This window comes from Salvia hispanica, chromosome 6 (genome assembly GCF_023119035.1).
Source record: "Salvia hispanica cultivar TCC Black 2014 chromosome 6, UniMelb_Shisp_WGS_1.0, whole genome shotgun sequence".
Lineage (NCBI taxonomy): Eukaryota > Viridiplantae > Streptophyta > Magnoliopsida > Lamiales > Lamiaceae > Salvia > Salvia hispanica.
This window is the reverse complement of record NC_062970.1, coordinates 5,935,348-5,952,531: the sequence shown is the minus strand read 5'-3', so window position 1 is coordinate 5,952,531 and position 17,184 is coordinate 5,935,348. Positions and strand designations below refer to the sequence as shown.

Genomic DNA, 17,184 nt, shown 5'->3' with positions numbered 1-17,184 from the left:
AGTCTGCATCACAATATCCTACGAGCTCATTCTCATCCTCCATTGTGCAAAACAACAGCCCCAAATCTTGTGTACCTACTAGATATTTCATGATCCACTTCAAAGCTTGCCAATGTGTACTACCTGGGTCAGCCATGAATCTGTTGGTCAGGCTTATGGCATGTGAGAGGTCAGGCCGGGTGCAGAGCATCATGTACATTACACTTCCAACAATGCTTGCGTAAGGAACCCTAGACATCAGCTTCCTCTCTTGGTCAGTGGCTGGTTTCTGACTAATTGACAACTTGAAGTGTGGACTTGTTGGAGTTGACACTCTTCTGGAATCAATCATCTGGAACTTGATTAGCATCTTCTTTATGTAGCTATGCTGCATAAGCCACAATTTCTTTGCACCTCTGTCCCTGATAATTTCCATCCCAAGAATCCTCTTTGCATTCCCCAAGTCCTTCATCTCAAAAGCTTCCTCCAGATCTTCCTTCACCTGTTCAACTTCTGTCTTGCTTGACCCTGCCACAAGCATATCATCCACATAGAGCAATAAGTAAGCAACAACTTTGTTTCCCTTATACCTTATGTAAACACAATTATCAAAAGCAGATTTTCTGAAACCCATCTTCTCCATCTGTCTATCAAAGGTCAGGTACCATTGCCTACTACCTTGCTTAAGTCCATAGAGACTTCTCTTCAAGCAACATACCTTATTTTCATCTCCCGGCTTTATGAACCCCTGTGGCTGCTCCATATAGATGGTCTCTTCCAACTCACCATGTAAGAAAGCTGTCTTGACATCAAGTTGTTGCAATCCCCAATCCCTTCGAGCCACTATAGCTAAGAGAATCCTTATAGAGCTGTGTTTCACCACAGGAGAGAAAACTTCAGTATAGTCAATCCCCTCCTCCTGTGTGAAACCCCTTGCAACTAATCGAGCCTTAAACCTGATACTATCATTTTCTGAGGCCTCCACATTCTTCTTGTAAATCCATTTGCATGAGATAGGCCTTTGTTGGATCTGTGATCTGAGAACAAGGACCCAAGTTTTGTTTTTGAGCAGAGAGTCTATCTCATCCTTCATAGCCTTTATCCATTTCTCCTTATCTTTGCTACCAATAGCTTCCTTATAGATGCTTGGCTCTGAAACCTTCAGCTCCTCTGCAACACATAGTGCATAATACACAAAATTTGCATCTCTGTATCTGGCTGGTGGCCTGATTTCCCTTCTAGTTCTGTCTCTGGCTAGAACATATTGTTCCCTCTGTGATTCTTGGTCAGGAGGCTCTAGAGGTAATTCAGCAACTTGCTCATTTTCTTCATCTGAGGATACCAATTCTTCCATTTTAATAGGAGGGTCTGAGCCCTTTTCTTCTGGCTGGTGCTGATCAAAGCTAATACCAGCAGATTGAGAAGGTCTCTCATTCTGCTCAGTGGGCTTATATGGCATTTCTGACTCATCAAAAATGACATCCTTACTAATGATGACTTTCTGATTCTCAGCCTCTGTACACCATAGTCTGTAGCCCTTTACTCCATCTTGATACCCCAGAAAAATACACTTCAATGCTCTAGGTTCAAGTTTTCCCTGCCTTATGTGAGCAAAAGCTCTGCAGCCAAAGACCCTAAGCCTTGCATAGCTTCCAAAACTCCCATACCATCTGTTGTCTGGAGTGTCAAAACCAATGGCTGAGCTTGGACATTTATTGATCAACTTTGCTGCAGTAGAGACAGCCTCTGCCCAGAACCTTTTAGGTACCCCAGAAGTGAACATCATGCACCTCACTCTTTCAAGGAGTGTTCTATTCATCCTCTCTGCAGTTCCATTCTGTTGAGGATTCCCCGGAGCAGTTCTATGCCTCTTCACCCCCTTTTGCTTACAGAAAACATCAAAGTCCCTTGACAAGAACTCAAGGCCATTGTCTGTCCTCAGACACTTCAAGCCATGACCTTTTTCAACTTCAACAGCCTTATACCAGGTTTTAAACCTCTCAAAAGTCTCTGACTTCTCCTTGAGAATCCAGACTCATACCTTTCTACTATAGTCATCAATAATGCTCAAAAAATACCTTCCACCTCCTATGGAATTCACTGGACTAGGCCCCCATAGGTCACTGTGACAGTAGTCCAGGGGCTTGGTGGAGCTATGCTTTCCAGAGCCATAAGGTAATTTCTTTCCCTTCCCTAGTAAGCAAGACTCACACATCTTCATAGTCTCCTGCTCATTACATGTGAAAATGCCCTTCTTCACTAGCTCTCTAAGCCCCTTATCACCTACATGCCCTAGCCTCTTATGCCACAGAGCCAAACTCTGGTCTTCAGCTACACAAGAACTCCCCACAATAACCTCAGCCTCCAAGTAATACAGTCTATTTATCCTTGATACCATCATGACAGTGGAATTCATAAACATAACTTTCATGCAACCATCAGAGAACACACAAGAAAATCCCTTCATTTCCAGAACACCAACAGATATAAGGTTTCTCTTTATGCTAGGGATGTATCTCAAATCAGTCAGCAGCTTAATAGAGCCAATATGCACCTTAAAACGGATATTACCAATTCTTTTAACAGCACATACCTGATTATTCCCCAGTAAGACTAATCCCTCTGTTTCAATGAGGTTTTCAAACCAATTCCTATGGTTGCATATGTGAAAGGAACACCCAGAGTCAATGATCCAAGAATTAGCAATTGGCTTCTCTGTCACATTCATGACTTGTGCCGGTTCCAACTCGGCTGCACAATCAGCAGTGTTTTGATCTGTACCGCCCTCAGCCTGCTTCCTCTTCCAAGAAAAGCAGTTCTTCTTGATGTGCCCCGGTTTCTTGCAATAATGGCAAGTCCTTGACTCCTTTTGATCTTGATCTTTCTGACCCTTCCCTTTCCACTTCTAAGAGAATTTCTTCTTCCCTTTGTCAAACTTCTTGACAGTAGCCTTCACATTTAGGCTCTCTCCAAACGAATCAATAGATTTTCCAGAAGAATTCTGAAAATCTTTTAGCTTCAACGCCGAATACACCTCCTCATAGGTGATCTTGGAGTCCCTTCCAAGAAGTATGGCATCCTTGATTTGCTCGTAGCTCTTTGGCAATGAATTAAGAAGCATAAGTGCCTTATCTTCATCCTTGATCTGTTCGTTGATGTTTTCCAGATCATCCACACATTTTCCAAAGTCTTCGAGCTGCTCCAAGATGCTCTTCTCCTCTGAAATCTTGAAGGTAAAGAGCCTTTGCTTCAAATGGAGATGGTTGGCAAGGGATTTTGTCATGTAGATGGACTCTAATTTCTTCCAAATCGCAGCAGTGGTCTCCTCCTTCGAAACCTCTCTCGAGACTCGGTCGCTGAGGCTTAAGATCAACGTGCTATAAGCTCTTTGTTGGAGTTTTTGAGCCTTGGGATCGACCTTCTCATCCGCACCATCGGCGGCATCACCCTCTCCTGCAGTGACTTTCTTCCCATCCTGCAAGATCTCCCAGAGCCCCTGCTGCATCATTACGGCCTTCATTCAACCTCCATAAGCCGAAGTCGTTTTGGCCGGTGAATTTCTCCAAATCAAATTTCGCCGTAGACATTTGCGCCGATCAAAAATTCCCACAGACGGCGCCAAATTGATGAATTAATTGTAAAGATCGACACAAAGAATTGCGTGGTTCGATCCACAAACGGATCTACATCCACGGACGAAGGTGAAGCGATTTTATTGAGGATACAGTGGGGAAAACAATTACAATACACTCGAAACAATCTAGCTCACTACTCAATCGGAGAAGACAACTCGATTGTGAAACTATCAATTAGCTAGCTAAAGATTACAGTGTAAAACTCCTATCTATTCTCTCGTATCTTGGAGAAGAAGAAGGAGAAACTCAGCTGGGCAAGATACATTGACTGATTGAATGAGCTGAACAGCTCACTCAAAAGGGCCGATACATTGGCTGCCTTTGGGCCTTCTCAACTTGGGCCTGGGTTACTAACTTTGAGACCACATTGGTTGATCCAGCCACACACAAATCCAACAATAACAAAATAAAACTATTTTTTATGAACGAAATCTATACAGTGGAATGAGATACAATACAGTTGGTCTATGTCTCTAGATATTTATATGGATACTACAAGTTAGACAGAGAAGCGTATAAAATATTACCTTCATCCCACATTAAGTGTCATATTTAGTGTGGCTTAAGAAATGTAAAGAAAACTAGATTGAATAAGTTAGTGGATTATGAGTCTCACTTATATATATTAGTTTTATAATAAAATGTGAATAGAAATTGAAATGTGACTCTTATTGTGAGATAGACCGAAATGACAAAATGTGACACTTATTGTGGAACGGAGGTAGTATCTATAATCCCAATAATAAAACTAATTAAATCAAATTATTAAATGGGGTTTCGAAATATTGAATTTTGTCTTCCATTCCGACTGGTTTTTCTAAATAAAAAAATGCAAATGATATTTTATTTAAAAATCTATTTGATTATTACTTTTATGTAAAATATATTATTCAAATTATATTTTATTTAACTATAATGCTAACCTCATACATATAATAACTTTTTTATTTCAGATTTTTGGATTAATTTGGATCTCTTGGAATATTTTTGGATTTTATTTTAGATTTAGTTATAAATTTTCTAGATTCTCGGACATTTCTAGATTAGTAATGGAAATTTTGGTAAGATGGTAATTATCAAATTAAATAAGTGTGGGATTCGAGTTATTTCAGAGGGATAGTGTACCTACTAGTATTAATTGTAATTATAAAATTCTAATAAAAGTGTGAGCTAGAGCATTTTTATATTTCTTCTAATAATATTATTAGAAAAAAGGAATAGTGATGAAATTAGACTATAGTAAATCTTATACAGCTGTTTTTTAGAGGAAGTTTTAGAGTTGAAGTTATAATTATAATTAATAAAATTTGAAGATTTAAAATGCAGATATATACCTTAAAAAAGTTGTACTCTCCGTCCCTTTATAGCTGAGTGCCTGAGTCGTATTCTTTTTTGGATTGTCCAATTATAGCTGTGGCAAAAAGTACTATACTCTCTCTTACTTTATTCTCTCTTTATCTTTCTATTTTTTTTTTTTTTTTTACTTTATTCTTCTTTTACTTAACTCATATAAAATAATTTTTCTTAAATTTTGTGCTAAAAAGAAATATATCTACTTGGACGATGTTTTTCTTATTATCCTAGTGAATTCTTATGGCATTATTGACTTGACTCGAACAAAGGACAAATACAATAGGTGAGAAGAAAACATGATTATAAATTTTGAAGATAGTATAAATTTGAGACTCATATAATAATATAATACTATTTCTATAAGCCACCTCTTTAAAGGTTTCTAAAAAATTGTGTCGATATATTTATTGTTTTAAAGTTTAGTACTATTAAAAGTTTTCTCTCAAAATTTGTGATTGTTCATTTTGTTGTTTTTAACATAACAGTGCTAGTACTTATTATTCTTTACAAATAACCAACTGATTAAATTACAAATTGCGTATTAATTTTCCTTCCAAATTCATAACTTATTTTCAATAAATTGTGTATTAACGAAATATAAATCTATTAACGAAATATATGTAACAATTTTGCTTTTTGAGATGTTCACTGATACTGGAGTACTACATTTCTAAATATATAAACATCACTCTCTCTACTCTTTTCCTCTCATACTTATTCTCACCACTTTACTCATAAATCAACAATACATAAAACACCATGCCGAATTAGAAATGTTCCACTTAGAGTGAGACGGAATTATTTTCCTTTCTAGTAAAAGTCAACACATTTCTCTCATTTTATAGTTTCTTCATCTTTTTACCTTTTTTTCATTTCCTACTTTATTCTTCATTTACTTAACTCACTTAATATAATTTTTCTTACATCGCATGTAAAAAGATGGCTTCATTACTGGCAGGGACGGATCCAGGAATATAAATGGAAGGGAGCAAAATTATATGTACAGATAATTTGAAAATTTAAGAAGGGGCAAATATAAAGAAATTTTACAAATTTTGCAAAATTATTAAATAAAATAGTATATATCAATATATTTGAGGAGGGGTATTTGCCCCACCTAGTAATACACCACATTCGTCCCTGATTACTGGGGAACATAGAAAGTATATATTCAGCCCTTACAAGAATATTTTTCTGCGTCCACCTCTAATTTAAGTAGGTATTTGAGTCTAGCCGTCTTGGCCCACATTTATATTTCATCTATTGCATCAAATAAATGGATAAACCGAAGCGTTTAGCAATATATAGCTAGGATTCATAACGTACTAAGAAATGGCCGTATATATATACACCAACTAGCACTAAATAGTTACTCAACAATAGAAGACAACATAATCTAGTAGTATCTATTTTAATTAGTGCTATACCGATTAGACGAAGGAATTTAATATGCGAGTTCTTTGAACTTTGGCAGCAAACATTTTGGACTCTGATCTATCACAAGAATGGTAATGCATCATCCAAAAATAAATCATTTGGTCCAACTCTACCAGACTAAGATTTATGCGCTATCCCAATCTCATGTTATGTTAATTAATTAAATAAGGCCATCTCTTTCATTCTTTTTCCACTTGTTTAGTCCTATGGTCAAATTCATTTATATTTATATAAACAAATTAAAGTGGCCAACTAATTAGACTAATCTAATTTAATACAAATTCAATTATATTTATGTAAAATAGATTATTTAAATTCGGCAAAATTGTACGCTAACTAATTAGGCCAGAAATATCAGTAATAAGATTAATTAGGTTAAAACCAGTCTCCATCTGGATGCGGCTCCTACATATATGTTTTCGTTGTTCTTTCTTTTTTTAACTTATTCATCTCCATGCTTTTTCTTCTTGTATGTTTATTTTTTACCCTCTCCCTTCTCTATTTTGATAACTATACAATGGTTTGGCTTGAAAGTAATAAATTAAAATTTTTAGAAAGTGATTTTTGTTTCTTTATTGTTTTTACGCATCAGTGCACTAGCTAGTCTACTAGCAAATATCTCATACTATTATCAAATTTTTATAAGATCATCTGAAGTCAAGGTCAATTAAATACTACTCCCTCCGTCCCGCTTTAGCAGTCCCATTGACTTTTCTGCCCTCTTTTTATAAAAATAATAAAAAATAGTTAAAGAGGAGAAATGGTGAATTAAGAGAGAAAATAATATAGATAAGACTTATCTACATTATTGTCTCTCTTATTTTACCATTTCTCCACTTTAACTATTTTTTAGCATTTTTACAAAAAGAGGGCAGAAAAGTCAATGAGACTGCTAAAGCGGGACGGAGGGAGTACTTAACTTCTATTTCGTTTTTCAATTCAGAACCATGCATCACAAAATATTTACGTCCAATAAAAATATGGACATATGATATAGCAAAGAAATTAAAAAAAAATTGGTAAAGTGAGAGGATAACTAAAGAAGTGTTAGTAGATAATAGAACTCAAATTATTATTAGTGTTTCAATGAATGTATAAATTGTAAAACTTGATGTATATGAGTAATAAGTTGGAATAACTTTCCATAAATGGAAATATCCATATTTTTATGGGACGGACGGAAATGGAAAGTGTGCATATTTTCATGGGACGGGAGGAGTATATTCTTCTTATTTATAAAATTTTATAATTCAATAAACTCTAATTATAATGTACTATGATTAGAAATGAATGGACTAACACACGATAAATTAAAACTGAAGAAAAAATTCAAAAAGTTAAAAAAAATTGTCACTAAAACATAACGATTCAAATATATATGGTGGAGCAGTGCAGTCAAGACTGTAGAGTTGTCTGCGTCTTAATTAGAAAATACTACATGGTCTAGTTTGATTATATGCTAGAAATAAGTTAAGATCGAAATTAACATCTACGCTAGCGTTTAGTATTGACTGATGCAGACTTATTTTTAAGATACTTATTTTTGTATGCATCCTAACCGCATGTGGGTCCAAAGATTATAGTAGTATATCTCGAGCTTAATGTTTCAAATTTAAACTATGTTCAAATTTGAAGTCTAGTTAAAAAATTTGTCGGCTCAAATTGAACAAAGTAAATCTATTCTGAATTTCCTTGCAGGCTTATTTGAATTCCTATGATTCTCAAATATATATGGTGATCAAGTATAACTGCTTGGTTCACCACATAAAAAATGGTGCAAGAGTATTTAATGGAGTAACTTAAAACTAGGAACCTCTTTTTATAAATAAATAAATATATATTTAATTAGTGTTTAATTTTTTTTGATAAAAACTGAAAAATGCACATTTTACAATATTTTTATACTTTTAGAGATCTCCAAGAAGAAAAGATAAGTGAAAGAGGTATATCATTTATTTATCTTCTAAAAAAAAGTAATAATAGCCTTCCAAAAAGTAATCCATTCTAAAGGAAAAATATATATTGAAAGATAAATTATTTTTAAAAAAAATAAAATAATAGTACAAATTTATTAAAACAATATAAAGTGTAATACATTCTCAAATATCTTTCTCATTGAAGAATGGTTTTTAATGAAAAGAAGGCAAATATGACAGTTATAAGATTTTTCTTTTTCATTGATAGAGAAGTAAAGATACATTTCAAAATAGGAAAATGTACGATAACTTCTCAAATCTATTTCCTTGGAGAATAATTTTTTATGAAAAAAAGATAAATATGAACATTATACGATTTTACTCTCTATTTACCTCTTTTTGGAGAAGCTCTTATACTTCAATTAAGTAAGGAAGGGGGGAGTTAATTTATCCAACCGTACCATTTTAATGAAAAATGGATCTTGCAAAATTATCTCAAACGTTGTAGTATTATTAAAGATGGTCTTAACAATACTATCTCATAGTTTCAATTCATAGTATATCATTAATATAATAAACGAATGTAAACTATTCCCTCCGTCTCATTGAAGATGACTCACTTTCTTTTTTAGTTTGTCCCAACTATAAGATGACCCATTACTTAAAATGGAAACACCTGTATCTCTACTTTATTCCCTCTCTTTTACTTTACTCTCTCCTCTCAATACACAAAATAAATTTGCATTAAATCCCGTGCTGCCTAAGAAAGGAGTCATCTTCCTTGGGACGGAGGGAGAATTTTAATCATTATAAATGTGGCGCCAAAAAATCAAAATATAAAGTACCACTCTCTTTCCATCTAAATCATAAAAATATATGCATTTCAGATGACACATATTTTAATATTTTATCTGTCTCATAGAAAATATCATATTTATAGAATGATACGGAATTTTAGGAGATTTTGTTTTATATATTAAAGTAGAGAGAAAAAAATATAATATTTTTATTAATTGAGAGAGAATTTTTTCCATAAATGAAAATGTCACATCTTTAGTGGGACAGATTAAAAAGAAAAGTGAGACATCTTTTATAGGACGGAGGGAATACATAATTAAAAAGAGAATATAAATATTTAATACAATATTAATTGATAGTAAAACTATTATTATTAGTGTTTGTTGAATTATAATGATAAGTTATAATGATATAAGTAAAATTATATATATCTGAATAATAAATTAGAGACAATTTTCTGTGAATAAAAATGTGTACATATCTATAGAATTTATGAAATAGAAATGCACTTACTATTATGAAAATGAGAAGTATGTTTTAGGTGAAGTTCTATGAATATAGACGTCGCAATTTTCATTGGCCGAAAATGGGGGTGGGTTTTATAATGATAACCACGTGTGACGAATTGGTGCTCATTTACTTTTTTTTTCCCATCCGTCTTTGCATTTAATTATCAATTTTTTCACCTTAAGATCATTTAATTATCAGTCCTTCTTATTCTGCACAAGTGCACATACACAACACTCGATTATTTCTTTTAACACATCTCTCACGTTAACGAGTACTCCCTCCATTTCATAGTAAATGTTATACTTGGGAGATAACACGAATTTTAGAAAATGTTATTTTTTTGTGTTTATAATTTTATATTCCCTCCGTTTTATATTACTTGAGACATTTTTTTTCGGCACAAACTTTAAGAAAGTTGTGTTTAGTGAGTTAAATAAAATAGAGAAGGGAATAAATAAAATAGAGTAAAACAAAAGAAATAATAAAATAAGTGTGATTATAGTTTCAATTAATGTGACTCGAGTAACTTGGGACAATCTAAAAAGAGAATACGACTCAAGTAACTTGGGACGAAGGGAGTAATTGATGTCAGAGAGAACTTTTTCTAAAAGAGGAAATGTGACATCTTTTGTAGACAAATTAAAAAGAAAAGTGTAACATCTATTATGGGACGGAGAGTACTAGGGTTCACAATAGTTTTTTCTCTAATATTTTTTCTTTTATTTTATTTTTTTCTCTATTTTAATTATTTATTCAAAACTTAGTGCAGAAAATGAAACACATTTATTAAGACGGAACGAATGAAGTTACTTCCTCATTCCCAAAGAATACACACTTTGGATTCGACACGGATTTTAATGCAAAATTGGTAAAATAAGATAGAGGTAGAGAGAAATAATTTAAGTGTTTTTAACGGAGAATTATCCCATCTCATTAGGAAAAAAACTTTCCAAAATTATAAAATGCATATTCTTTTGAGACGGACTAAAATGAAAGAGTGATATTCTTGTGGCATGGAGAGAGTATAATTTTAATTTCAAATAACTATAAAATTAAAACACTCGTACAAAAGAATAATATACATTGCGAAACTACAATGGCCACGCCTTCCAAGCATTGGTCACGATGCCGCCAAACTGCGTTACGTCTTTATGTGCTTGAGACCAGTGTTTCCATAGCATATCACGTTCAGAGACTGTCACATCTCAACCCCTCTAACGTACACATTTGTAATAAACAAAAATTCTTTCTGTTCCACAAACAAAATTCATAAAAATAAAAACAACACCATCTCTACTTTTGCCGTTCTCTTACTTTACTCTCTCTCTTCATTAACTCACAAAACAATGTATATAATCATACACAATACAAAGCATATATCATAAATAATTACATTTACATATGCATATGCATCTCTGATCAATTTATTAGTCTGTGATAAATCAAGCCTGGTATCTGCCCGGAATTCCTCTATGACCGGAAGGTCCCTCTGTAGTTGGACTCATAGGTCCCTCTATATTTAGACTTATAGGTCCCTCTGTATTTGACCCGAAGGTCCCTCTGTAATTGGACTCATAGGTCCCTCTGTATTTGACCCGAAGGTCCCTCTGTAATTTGATACATAGGTCCCTCTGTATTTGACCCGAAGGTCTCTCTATATTTTCAGATCCAGTACAAGACCGTCACAGATCCTTTTTAATCGTGTGATTCATGTAATTCCAATACCATATGTAAATTACATCAGTTGCATCAATTTGATATTCTTATCCCATTCCACCATCTATATTAAATGGCATCACTATATCAAATTCACATCACATAGAACCATAAACAATTCCATATCCATATGCATATGCCACTCAGTTCAGTTTATTATTCTGTGACAAATCAAGTCTGGTATCTGCCCGAGATTCCTCTATGACCCGAAGGTCCCTCTGTAATTGGACTCATAGGTCCCTCTATATTTGGACTCATAGGTCCCTCTGTATTTGACCCGAAGGTCCCTCTATAATTTCAGATCCAGAGCAAGACTTTCACATCCTCTTTAATCCAATGATTCACATAATCGCAATGTCATGTGTAAAATTCAATGATCCAGAGTAAGACTTTCACAGATCCTCTTTTATCCATATCATAAATTCACAATAAATATCAAATAAGACATAACAATATCATGTTCACATCGTATAATTAAAATTTTACTCCAAGTTAACACATAGCAATCAACCAGAGACTGAGGCACTGAATTATTTGGAAGTCTAGTTCTGTTTCTGCAATATATCACATAACATCTGTAAATTAAAAGTATGATTTATACACACCTGATAATTAACCGATACTCTATTTGAAACTCTGATTTTGTCTTCTCTAACAATTCTCAAAACTCAAAGTGAAAATAAGCATGAATTTTTCCCTCGAAAAGCCCGACCCTCCCATTTTTATGTCGAGAATTCCTCTAGTCTAATGCTCTAACTCCTTTCTTTTCTTTTCTTTTCTTTTTTACCTCCCTCTATTTTAGTAACATATGTACTAATATATGCATCTACGAGAGTCGGCTACTGTTGGATTCAAATTTCATCCACACATCACACGTGTTGTTCTAATTCTCCTTTTATTTATTTACGTGTAATTCATACAAACTGGGAGTAAAATGAGACATCAAAATAATACTATTACAATAATAACCAAATATAATAATGATGCCAAAGGTAGTATTCCTATTTTTATTTTTATTGTTGAAAATTGACACACGTATCATACATATTTTTACATATAGTAACTTATTAAAATTTGGCTCATTTTTCATACACACACAAGTATATTTACGAGCATGTACTATATTTCTACATTACTTCCATTTGATTACAAAGTCTAATAAATATCTATATTTATATATCTCACAAATACTAATATTACATGTATATACATACTACATTTTAACTATATACCCTATCTCTCATAATTTTTAAATACCTCTTTTATAATACTCACTTACTATAATATAAATAATAATAATATCTAATGACAACAAAAATATATAATATATGATTTGGATTAGGGATGTCACAGAAACATCTTTCGGCCTACTCGTGATGTACTTCTCAGCAACCCGTTCCAAAACATCTCGAACTTGGAATAGAAAAATTAATATTTCTCTCCTCACCTCTGCGGTGCAACGCACACTCGCAATGGAAGTGCTTCTTTTGAGATATGAAAATGACTCAATTATAAGAGAATTTTCAAAATGGAAAAATAACTTAACTATGAGAGAATGATTGGAGTAGTTATTATTTGAATACATTCCTATATACTCCTTTCATGACTTCATCCCAATAAATACTATACTCCATAAAATATTTGGTTTTGACATGAGAATTTATATAGAGTTGTTTTGTGACTTGATGAAGAAAGTAGAGTAAAGAAAAAAAAAAAAAAATTATTTTCATATTAGGAGATATTTCAGTTTTAATAGGATAAATGGGGTGTGCATTATTATATTTCTTCTCTCATGGCATTCGGTAATAGTGTAATAGACATGATTCAAAAGTCAATATTTGCATCTAGAATAAAGAATTTAAATGTGCGTTTGAAACAATACAAAATTTGGACTTTGATAGGACTCCTTTCATTCTGTACTAAAAGAGTTATACTATTACTCTTTTTTAAATGTTTCAGTAATTTCAATTTGTGGAAATTTTTTAACATATTCTTCCTATATTTGAAAAGTATGAATTATTTTATTTTTAGTCCGTTTTCAAAAAATATAAACTTTCTTCTTTAGGAAACTATTTTCTCTCTAATAGTGTGAAATCTATTTTCTACTAACAATGCTGTAAAAACTTTGTATTTCTATCTCCCTATTAATTTTCTGTTTATGCATTAAAACTCGTGGCAAACCAAATATCCATACTCTTTGGAACGGAAGGAGTATTTTTTATATATATTTTATTAATATTACTCTTACTTTGATTTTTATTTACTTACTACATACTATTTCTACTATTTTATTATTTCTCAAATTAATATATAAAACATATTTTCTTAAATCTCAAGTGCTATAAATAAGAAAACGTCTATGTTTACAAAGAATGAAGGGAATATGTATCAGGTCATGCACCATCCAAAAAAAATTATTAGTCTAAGTCTACTAGTCAAAGCATATTATGTAATGATCCCGGTAGATATTTTTACATATTAAGGAAGGCTAGTGACTATTCTTCACTTGAAGGACGCATGAGGATCATATTTACATCGACATTGTAAATTTATAACAATAATTGCACATGTGGATACACGGGGCAAACCCCACTAAACAAAAGTCAATTCTAAATTTTCTTTTTAAAATCGTGGAATTGATTAGTCCTACAAATTAATGAGAAAATTGTTTTTCTAAAATATTACTACAGTCTCAAAACTTGAAACAAATTAAGTTACAATGTACACCATGAGTAAATCCTCATAAACATGGAGTATTAGAGCAGAGAAGGAGGTAGATGAACGGGCCCCACCTATGTATAGTAGAGAATGTGATGGTAATCTGGCTATGAAACTACCAAATTTCAAAATTTATTTTCGATCAGTAGACAAATGAAAATAGATTTGTTGTTGCTAACCAACTTTTCCTTGTCCAATCTTCTTTCTTTTTACTATAGTCCATTTGTTTTGGATCATTAATTAATCCACTCGATTTCGATCGAGATACTTTTTCATTCGATTGCATTAGATTGAATAAACCATTCCTTCAATTTTGGGTGAATATTGAGCTTGTGCTAATTTTTTTGGTCTAGGGTCAATTTTATTGAGCTCGCAAATATTCTGGCTTATTTATTTATTTAGTATACTATATAAGTCTCTATCTGTCACAAAACTTAGAATCTTAAAAACCTTAATAGTTCTAGTATTAAATATCAAAGAAAGCAACAGGCAAAGTTGGCTGCCACCAACAGTTGAAAATTCTACCTCAACTTTGTATTATAAATAGAGCACTCAGCTTCTTCATTTTCCACTGCACCATCACCTTCTGCTTCAACTTCTTTGCAACATACAAACTTCCTCATAAAAAAAATGTCTCAGAGACAAGCAGAAATTCAGCGCCCTGTCGCCAATTTCTCCCCGAGCCTGTGGGGCGATCAGTTCATCAATCAGGATTGTGGTGCCAAGGTACATTCCTCACTCTATATATAGTATTATTATATACTAAAACCTTTATCAATGACCATATATTAAACATTACTAAGTACTCCACTAAAAGATTTCTTCATTGTTTACTTTATAGGCTGAAGAGAAACACTCCAATGCAGTAGAGGAGTGTAAGAAGGAAGTTTTGGATATGATGACAGCTGCTGAAAACAATCTAGTTGAAGCAATGAACCTTATTGACACGCTCGAACGTCTTGGCATTTCTTATCACTTTGAAAAGGAGATTGAAGAAAAACTGCACCATTTCTTCAATCTAAATACGGATTATAGTGATGATGAATCCTACGATTTGTGCACTGTTGCACTTCATTTCCGTCTATTCAGGCAGCATGGCCACCGTATATCTTCTGGTACGTATCATTTTCTCTTAATTCCACACATCTCTGAAAACTAAATTCAATCGAAGTACTAACATACTATTATTGGTGAAGCAGACATTTTTGCAAGATGGGTCGATGTGAATGGCAAATTCCAGGAAGGCCTTAAGAATGATGTCAAGGGTTTGTTAAGTCTCTATGAAGCTTCGTACCTGAGAACACGTGGAGAAACTATACTGGACGATGCGCTTGAATTTGCTACTGCCACTCTCAAGTCCATAGCGCCACACCTCGAATCTCCTCTTAGCAAACAGGTTATGCATGCTCTAGTTCAACCTCTGCACTATGGAAATCCAAGAATCGAAGCTCGTAACTTTATCTCCATCTATGAAGAATACCAAGACAAGAATGAATCTCTCTTGAGGTTTGCTAAATTGGACTATAATCTACTGCAAATGCTACACAAGGAGGAGCTCCATGAAGTCTCAAGGTAATAAATATATATGAATGAATGAGGCCTTTAATTTATTATTACTACTTCTAAATATATAGTAAAAACTAATTAATATTGATGTTGTACATGTATATGTGTAGGTGGTGGAAAGAACTGGACCTTGTCTCGAAACTTCCATATGCAAGAGATAGAGTGGTGGAGTGCTTCTTTTGGGCTATGGGAGTATACCATGAGCCACAGTTCTCTCGTGCTCGTGTCATGCTCACTAAAACTATCGCCATGACCTCAATCATAGATGACACTTATGATGCTTACGGTGTCATTGAAGAGCTCGACGTTTTTACTGAGGCAATAGAGAGGTAAATTAACTTAGACCTACACTTTGTTTCCTGCTCTTCTTGGCTTGGATGGAGCATAAATTGATCAATTACTTTATTATTCAGGTGGAATATAGAAGAGATGGATAAACTACCCGAGTATGTGAAGTCATTCTATAAAGCTCTTTTAGAACTCTATGAGCAATTTGAAGAAGAATTGGCTAAAGAAGGAAGATCCTACGCCGCACATTATGCCATAGAATCTGTATGAGTTCAATCATTAATCATTACTTTATACATGCACTTAAAAAATATCATATGAATTTGTATAATCTGATAATATTATTTGTATTTCTAAAATAGCTCAAAGAATTGGTGAGAAGCTACCATGTTGAGGCCAAGTGGTTCATACAAGGATATTTACCACCTTTTGAGGAGTATTTGAAGAATGCCCTCATCACCTGCACTTACTGTTACCACACAACGACGGCGTTGTTGGGGGATGAATCTGCGACCAAGGAAGACTTCGAATGGCTAAGCGAGAAGCCTAAAATGCTTGTGGCAGGGCTACTGATATGTCGAGTCATTGACGACATAGCTACTTATGAGGTGGAAAAGGAAAGAGGTCAGAGTGCTACAGGCATAGAATCATACATGAGGGACAATGGCGCCACAATAGAAGAAGCGGTCGCTAAATTCTTCGAAATAGCAACGGACGCATGGAAGGATATAAATGAGGAGTGTATGAGGCCATCTCCATATTCCAGAGATGTTTTGATGCGGATTCTGAATCTTGAACGCATAATTGATGTAACTTACAAAGGCAACGAAGATGGATACACTCAACCTGAGAAGGTTCTCAAGCCTCACATCATTGCTTTGTTTGTCGACCCTATTGAGATGTAGACGACTACACCATATTCATGATTTTCTCTATGGCTTTGTTTAATGTTGTCTCAAGATTTTTAATAATAATGATAATAATAAATTGATTTCTATAAATTTTAATTTGTGCATATTTTTGGCTTCGTTGATGCTTTCACTTCGCTTATAAATTTACATGTTTTGGCATTTTATACGGTCTTTTTGATTGGTAGGTAATGCGTATTAAAAAGCTTTTTCTTTGGTTATTTTCATGTTTGATGCATCACATTTACTGAATTGAGGCCCATTAGTTTTTTTTCGGCTTTTTGTAACCACATATAAGCTTACTAAGCTCGTGCATATTCTTCAAATATTTTCCATAACATGATATTCTCAAAAATATTA

At 33.5% G+C, this 17,184-nt stretch overlaps 1 protein-coding gene across 1 annotated transcript; it reads left to right on the top strand.

Moving 5' to 3' along the window:
- Positions 1–14,651: 14,651 nt before the first annotated feature.
- Positions 14,652–16,842, top strand: LOC125197208 ((-)-5-epieremophilene synthase STPS3-like). Its single transcript, XM_048095920.1, has 6 exons — positions 14,652–14,788; positions 14,904–15,177; positions 15,262–15,634; positions 15,739–15,957; positions 16,042–16,180; positions 16,279–16,842. Exons 1-6 carry the CDS (start codon positions 14,693–14,695, stop codon positions 16,819–16,821), a joined length of 1,644 nt encoding a protein of 547 aa, XP_047951877.1. The 5' UTR covers positions 14,652–14,692; the 3' UTR covers positions 16,822–16,842.
- Positions 16,843–17,184: the final 342 nt, after the last annotated feature.

Excerpts from the sequence above, each read along its gene's own strand:
- LOC125197208 (XM_048095920.1), top strand. The coding sequence starts at position 14,693 with ATGTCTCAGAGACAAGCAGAAATTCAGCGCCCTGTCGCCAATTTCTCC. Across the intron at positions 15,635-15,738 it reads GAGCTCCATGAAGTCTCAAG|GTGGTGGAAAGAACTGGACC; the intron begins GTAATAAATATA and ends GTATATGTGTAG. Across the intron at positions 16,181-16,278 it reads CACATTATGCCATAGAATCT|CTCAAAGAATTGGTGAGAAG; the intron begins GTATGAGTTCAA and ends TTTCTAAAATAG.